At 43.8% G+C, this 7,500-nt stretch overlaps 1 protein-coding gene across 1 annotated transcript in view; it reads right to left on the minus strand.

Annotated features, from left to right (window-relative positions):
- Positions 1 to 7,500, minus strand: part of LOC143034236 (uncharacterized) — a 282,359-nt gene that overhangs the window by 78,890 nt on the left and 195,969 nt on the right. The window contains exon 5 of the mRNA XM_076200173.1: positions 6,678 to 6,803. Within this exon, the coding sequence (XP_076056288.1) occupies positions 6,691 to 6,803 (113 nt within the window). The 3' untranslated portion in view covers positions 6,678 to 6,690. The remainder of the gene's footprint in view (positions 1 to 6,677; positions 6,804 to 7,500) is intronic.

Below are 7,500 nucleotides of genomic sequence, written 5' to 3' on the forward strand. Positions count from 1 at the left end.
CCTTCTTTAAGAAAATTTGAACCCATGAAGAGAGGGGCAGAGACAAAGTCGAAGGCGAAAAATGAAGTTTACTTCTTTAGTAAATTTTCAAAAGGTTGGTAGCTTTGACTACCCTGTATTTTTTTTTTTAAGTTGACATACCAGTATTTTTTGGTTCATATGACCCACGACCCCTTATAAAAACAATGGTTTTCGAAGTGAAAGATTTTTTTTTATCTCAGACGCCACAGTGTTTCCAAATTCCCAGTTGCAAGGAACGCAACGTGTTAAACTTTTTCCTGAAAAAAAAAAAAAATATATATATATATATATATATACATATATATATATGTATATATTTATATATACATATATATATATATATATATATATATATATATATATATGACCATATCTTTTCACATTTTATACGAGTACAAGTATATACTCTCCTCTCCGCCTGAGGATTAGTATATCCAGTGTTTAAGTGAAAACGACCCATTTCATGGTTATTTCCAGACTATTTAATTAATCTTTGTGTTGTACTTACCCCGTTCCCTCCCCTAAATTGGAAAGAGATTCTATGAATAAACTATAATGTTTTAAATATTGTAAGATTACTATTCCATAGACAACAAAGTCATTACTTTACTATCACCCGACTAAGGTAGAAAAAGTATTAAGTAGATAAATAAATAGATGAATTAGTAATTGAATAAAAAAAATTAGATAAATTAATAAATACACTGATAAATGAATAAACAAATAAATGAATTAAAATCAGTAAATTGAAAAACCAAATCGACGAATAAATAGTAAATATAAACAATTCGATAGAATAATAAATAGGTAAGATAATTAGATAACAATAAAACTATAATGCTAACAATAATAAATACTTAAACAAGTAAATGATTTAATGAATAAATACATAAACAAATGAATGAATATGTAGATAAAGGAATAGTTAGATAAATAAATATATAAAGGCGAATATATGAATAAATGAATGAAGAGATAAACAAAAGAATAAATAAATTAATTGATTAATTAACAAATAAATTTGTAAATGAATAAATGAATAAATAAATGAATGAATAAATGAATGAAGAAATAAACAAATAAATAAATAAATAAATAATCAAAGGAATAAATAAATAAATAGATAAATAAGGAAAAACAACAACAACTGCAGCATATCTTGCATGGGAAAGAATGTCATGTCTCGCCTGTTGAACAAGAAAAAACAAAACAGTCGAAATTATTTTTCTCCCGATTTTTCGACCTCCGACGTCAAAAAATTGCAACAACGCCTTGAAGTATCATCTTGCACACGTAGACCGAGACGCCAGTGTCCTTTTCACTGAACGGAAAACCCGCAGCCCCACACTGGCCGGCAACGATCCTCGGTCCCTCTCATAGAACTCTCTCGTAAGAATGTTGTGTTATTTGTCAACGGTTTGTAGAAGGAAGTAGGGATCAGTCGCTGATTGTCAGCTGTGTGTATTTGTGTGTGTGTGTGTGTGTGTGTGTGTGTGTGTGTGTGTGTGTGTGTGTGTGTGTGTGTGTGTGTGTGTGTGTGTGTGTGTGTGTGTGTGTGAAAGGTTAAAGGAAATACACTCGAGGCTGACAGAAATCTTGGATCTTGTTTGGAGACCGAATGTCAGCCTCTAGAGGCTGCAACTCTACATGGAAAACGACGGTGTTGGGTGAGTTTGAAGAAGGATGATGGGGAGATGATCCTTCTTGACGTCCGTCTTTTAGGGATAAGACCTGCACATATACAACGATGATCTCAGGGTTGGTATGGAAGACGAAGAAAATAAAGGAAAAACGCGGACCAACTTAAAACAATGGCTTCTTGTTGTCTCCAATGAGATTTTTGAGAGATTTTCAGGGAGCGAAGGGAGGCTACAATAGAAGCCTTTTTTCATAAAAAAAGAAGAATTTCCTGGAAACTCTGATCCAGAAGAGAGACCAGAAGGAAGACTGGATGCAGAGAAGAAGGGGTCTGATGGAGACTTTAGTAGGTATGTGATTGCATATATATATCCTTTGGGTTTCCTTATCAAAGTCACCAAAATAATGGGAAAGAACACCACTCCTACAGATAATACAAAAAACAACAAAAACATTCATTTCAGTTTCAAACTAAATATGCACCAACAGTCAGTAATTTCTTAAAGAACACCGGGGTGAATTTAGTTACAGCGGCGGGGAAGAAAGCTGGCGAACTCACACACACACACGCACACACACACACACACACACACACACACACACACACACACACACACACACACACACACACACACACACACACACACACACACACACACACAAAAAAAACATGTATAAGAAAATAAAAACGTATTCTAGAAGATTCCTTAAGCAGGTTACATTGGTGAGCCAGGACATGGCATTAAAAAAAAAAATAAAATAAAAAAATAAATAAAAAAAAAATAGTACAAGAGGGATGTGAGACACCAAAGAACATCCACTTTACTAGTGGCCCACATCAAGGAGGAAGATCGTCTGCCGAACTGGAAAGAAACCCACATTTTACACAGAAAACTGGGGAAAAATACACAAAAAGCTACGGATGCGGCATACACTACCACTAAAAACACCACCAATTCCAGATGTGAATTTATGTCCTAGGCTCAAACGTCCGGAGAGGTGGCGGTTGGTGAGTGTCGGACAAAGGGACCAAGGCGAGGTCAAGCAGGAGCGTCAGGTCACGACGGGAGAGGCAGCCCCTACGAATGATAATTGTTAACCGATTTGAATTCTCCTACCATCAGTCCACTGAGGAATACCTAAGAGGTCGAAACGTCTGGTACTGAATAAAACTATATACTCGACCCTTAACGTTTCATATTCCACAACGTCCATATTATATATATATATATATATATATATATATATATATATATATATATATATATATATATATATATGTGTGTGTGTGTGTGTGTGTGTGTGTGTGTGTGTGTGTGTGTGTGTGTGTGTGTGTGTGTGTGTGTGTGTGCGTGTGTGTGTATCTATACATATAGATACATATATTCATACACACACACATGAGAAAGTGTGAGGAAGGGAGTTGTAGAAGGAGGGTAGAACGGGGAAGGAGGAAGAGGAAGGAGGGAGGTAGGGGAGAGGAGTAGGGGGGGAGAGGAGTAGGGGGGGAGGGAAGGGGGAAGGGGAGAAGAAGAGCGGACGAGAGGAGAAAAAAGGGGAGACAAGATGATGAAGCCCGTACAGGGGCCGCGAAACCCGAGGACCAAGGTCGGAAAGGGTCAAATCAGGAATCAGGTCAGGGACAAGATCCTTCCGAGGATGAAGCCTAACTGGAAGGAGGTGAGGGAAGGACACCAGTGGGAGAGGGGGAGTGGAGGAAGACATGGAGGGAGTGGAGGAGAAGGAAGAGAAAGAAGAAGGGATGGGGAGAAAGAAGGAGGAGGAGGAGGAGGAGGGGCAGGAAAAGGAGAAGACGAGGAGAAGGGGTAGGAAGAGGAAGAGGAGGAGGAGGAAGAGTAGGAAAAGGAAGAGGACGAGGAGAAGGGGTAAGAGGAGGACAACGAGGAGGAGGAGAACTAGGAGGGGGAGGAGGAGGACTAGGAGGGGAAGCACGAGGAGGAGGAGGAAGACGAAGAAGATGAGGACAAGGAAGACAAGGTGATGAACGAGAAGAAAGATGAGGAGGAGGAGGTAAAGAAGAATGGAGAGGAGGAAGAGGAAGTGTTACAGGAGGAAGAGGAAGAGGAGGAGGAAGAGGAGTAGGAAGAGAAGGAGGAGGGGGGAGAATGTAATTAACTATGTATGTATACCCAGGAGACATTATCTTATCTCCCCCCCCCACAAAAATAAATAAATAAATAAATAAATTAACAAATGAATAAATAAATAGCTCTAATACTCACAATGAGAAAGCCATTGGCTAAGTGGCCCAAGCCTTGTTCATTCATTCTTATTCATTATTCATTTATTCACTAATTTAACTTCATTCATAGCTTTCTGAAAATAGCGAAGACGGCCTATTGGGCCTTGCGGGAACAGGACCTCCCTTCATCCCAATGTCACGACTTCTTCGGCTTTCTGTTCTTGTCCTACGCCTTCAGGAGCTTCAACGGACCCTTCGGTAGAGTCTGCGAGACCCTTCAGAAGATTTTCGGGTCAAAAAGTTGTCATGGCTCTTTTTTTTTTTTTTTTTTCTTTCTCCTCTTTCTTTACTTTTTCTTCTTTACTTTGTTTCAGAGATGACACTTGTTAAGACAGATTTGAGAATTCTATAAATGTATATGTGTACATGTATGTATATATATATATATATATATATATATATATATATATATACATATATATATACATATATATATATATATATATATATATATATATATATATATATGAAGGTATACACATTCAGGCATATATATACAGGTATGTATGTATATATTCTCTCTCTCTTTAATAACCTGGAAACCCCACGCAGCAGGTTTGATCCGTGAATTTCCATTCCAGACTGGAAAATATCTATATGCAAGCTTAGCTATGCGGCACAAATTTTCGTTCACAGCTGGAATGTATGCGCAATCTCTACTCCCTCTCCTCCCTCCTTCCAATCTCTCCCCCTCCGTCCCTCTTTCCATTTCTCCCTCCCTTCCCTCCCTCTATTCCTCCCTTCCCCTCTCCCTCCCCCCTCCCTTCCTCCATTCCTCCCTTCCCCTCTCCTCCTCTCCCTTCATTCCTCTCTTCCCCTTTCCTTCCCTCCTTCCCTCCCTCCCTCCCTCCCTCCATTCTTCCCTTCTCTCTCCCTCCCCTCTCTCCATTCCTCCCTTCCTCTCTCCCTCCCCACTCCCTCCCTCCCCTCCTCCCTTCCTCCCTTCCCCTCTCCTCCCCTCCCTCCATTCCTCTCTTCCCCTCTCCTTCCCTCCCTCCTTCCCTCCCTTCCTCCCTCCCTCCATTCCTCCCCTCCCCTCTTCTTCCCTCCCTCCGTTCTCCCAAGCCTCCCTAACTCCCTCTCTCCCTTCCCCTGTTCCTCCCTCTATCCCTCCTTCTTCTTTCTCTCTCCGTGCCTATCTCCCTGTCTGTTTGTCTACCTGTCTGTCTGTCTATCTACCTTTCTCATTGTCTGTCTGGCTGTCTGTCTCTGTCTTTCTGTCTGCTTACATTTGTCTGCCTGTGTCTGTCTGTCTGTTCGTATGTTTCTATATTATTATATTTCTGCCAATGGCTCTGTATCTATATATCTATATCTTATCTATGTCTGTATCTATATCTGTCTACGCATATACTTATATTTTTATATCTATACCAAGATCTATGTATCTATACTTATACATATATTCATCTGTCCCTCTCTTCCTCTCATAAAACACACACACACACACACACACACACACACACACACACACACACACACACACACACACACACACACACACACACACACACACACACACACACACACACACACACACACACACACACACACACACAAACACACACACACAAACCCCTTCGCCCATCCATGTTTTCACAATAACACTTCCACAATTTGTACAACTAAGTCCAACCGGGGGAGATCAGTCGCCGGTTGTAAGCTCTTCACGTGTGAAGAAGTATACGAAATGCGGTTGAAGTTTATAGAGATATTAGTCCCAGTCCGGGGAGCGACTGTCAGCCTCTCGTGGTTGCACCTCCTGATGGAGGTAAAGATAAGGAGAAAATCCTCTCCGACGTCCTTCCCCCAGGGCCACCTGACGTCGGTCCCACTTATTCTCAAGGTCAACCTTAACCGCCTCTTGTTGTTGGTCTATTCAGTTTACATTTGGAGGACGTGCTCCTACTCGAAGTCCCTCCCCACCAACTACGTCATAGGTCCTCTGTGTTCTTTTACTTAGGTGATCTAGTTAACTTGATCTAGCCAACTAGATCTAGTCAAGAACTAGTTAACTTGGAGTATGTACATAGATAAGGGCACACCCTCGACTTCTACAAGTCTGCATTTGCCTAAGTTTTGGAGTACATACTTCAATCCTAGGTCACCCTCCAACTCTACCACGAGTTTGTACTCATATGATCTTTGGAATCCACATTTCGACCCCAGGTCATACTTGACCTCAGGTCACCCTCGACCCTAGGTCATCCTCGACCCCAGGTCACCCTCGACCCCAGGTCATCTCTACCACAGGTCATCTTTGACCCCAGGTCATCTTTGACCCCAGGTCATCATTGACCCCAGGTCACCCTCGATCCCAGGTCATCTCGACCACAGGTCATCTTTGACCCCAGGTCATCATTGACCCCAGGTCACCCTCGACCCCAGGTCACCCTTGACCGCTAGAACACGTCTTTATTCTTGTTATCCTTGGACTACACACTTCTACCTCAGGTCACACTGACTCCAGGTCACCCTTCACCCCAGGTCACCCTCCACCTCAGGTCACCATTGACCTCTAGAACACGTCTTTACTCTTGTTATCCTTGGGGCACGTACTTCTACCCCAGGTCACACTCGACCCTGGGTCACTCTCGTTCCAGGTCACCCTTGACCTCTATAACACGTCTTTACTCTTGTTATCCTTGGAGTACACACTTCGATCTCAGGTCACACTCGACCCCAGGTCACACTCGACCCCAGGTCACACTTGACCTCAGGTCACCCTTGACCCCTACAACAAGTATGTACTCACCGGAACAGCCAGGTCACCGGAGCAGCTGCTGGAGGAGAGCCGGGAGGAGGAGGACCCCGAGGAGTAGGTCTTCGTCGCTCATCAACTTCGTAGACGTCCCCGTCTGGACTGCGGCGCTCTCCTCACCTGAAGAGAGGAAGGAAGAACACAAAGATGAGGTACTCGGAGTTGGCCAGTCTCCTTACTAGACCCCTCTGGTGGAGGAACGGTGGGAGAGAGGGAGGGGGAGGAGATGGAGGTGGAGGGAGAGGTGGAGGTGGAAGTAGAGGTGGAGAAGGTGGAAGTGGAAGAGGAGTTGGAGATGGTGGAAGTGGAAGTGGAGGAGGAGGAGGAAGAGGATAAGTAAGTGGAAGCGGAGGCAGGAGGAGGAGGAGGAGGAGGAGGAGGAGGAGGAGGAGGAGGCAGGAGGAGGAGGAGGAGGAGGAGGCAGGAGGAGGAGGAGGAGGAGGAGGCAGGAGGAGGAGGAGGAGGAGGAGGAGGAGGAGGAGGAGGAGGCAGGAGGAGGAGGAGGCAGGAGGAGGAGGAGGAGGAGGAGGAGGAGGAGGCAGGAGGAGGAGGAGGAGGAGGAGGAGAAGGAGAAGGAAGTGGAGATGGAGGCGAAGGCAAGGTGGAGAAGGAGGAGGTGGAAGTGGAGGTGGAAGAGGAGGAGATGGAGGGGAAAGAGGTGAAAGTGGAGAAGAGGAGGAAGAGGTGGAAGTGGGGGTGTAAGAAGAGGAGATGGAGGGGGAAGAGGAGGAGGAGAAGAGGAGGAGGAGGAAGAGGTGTGAGTGGAGGAGGTGGAGTTGGAGGTGGAGGAGGAAGAGGATGTGGTGGAAGAGTTGGG

The sequence above is a fragment of the Oratosquilla oratoria genome, chromosome 17, assembly GCF_046742065.1.
Source record: "Oratosquilla oratoria isolate Oo_2021 chromosome 17, ASM4674206v1, whole genome shotgun sequence".
NCBI classification, from domain to species: Eukaryota; Metazoa; Arthropoda; class Malacostraca; order Stomatopoda; family Squillidae; genus Oratosquilla; species Oratosquilla oratoria.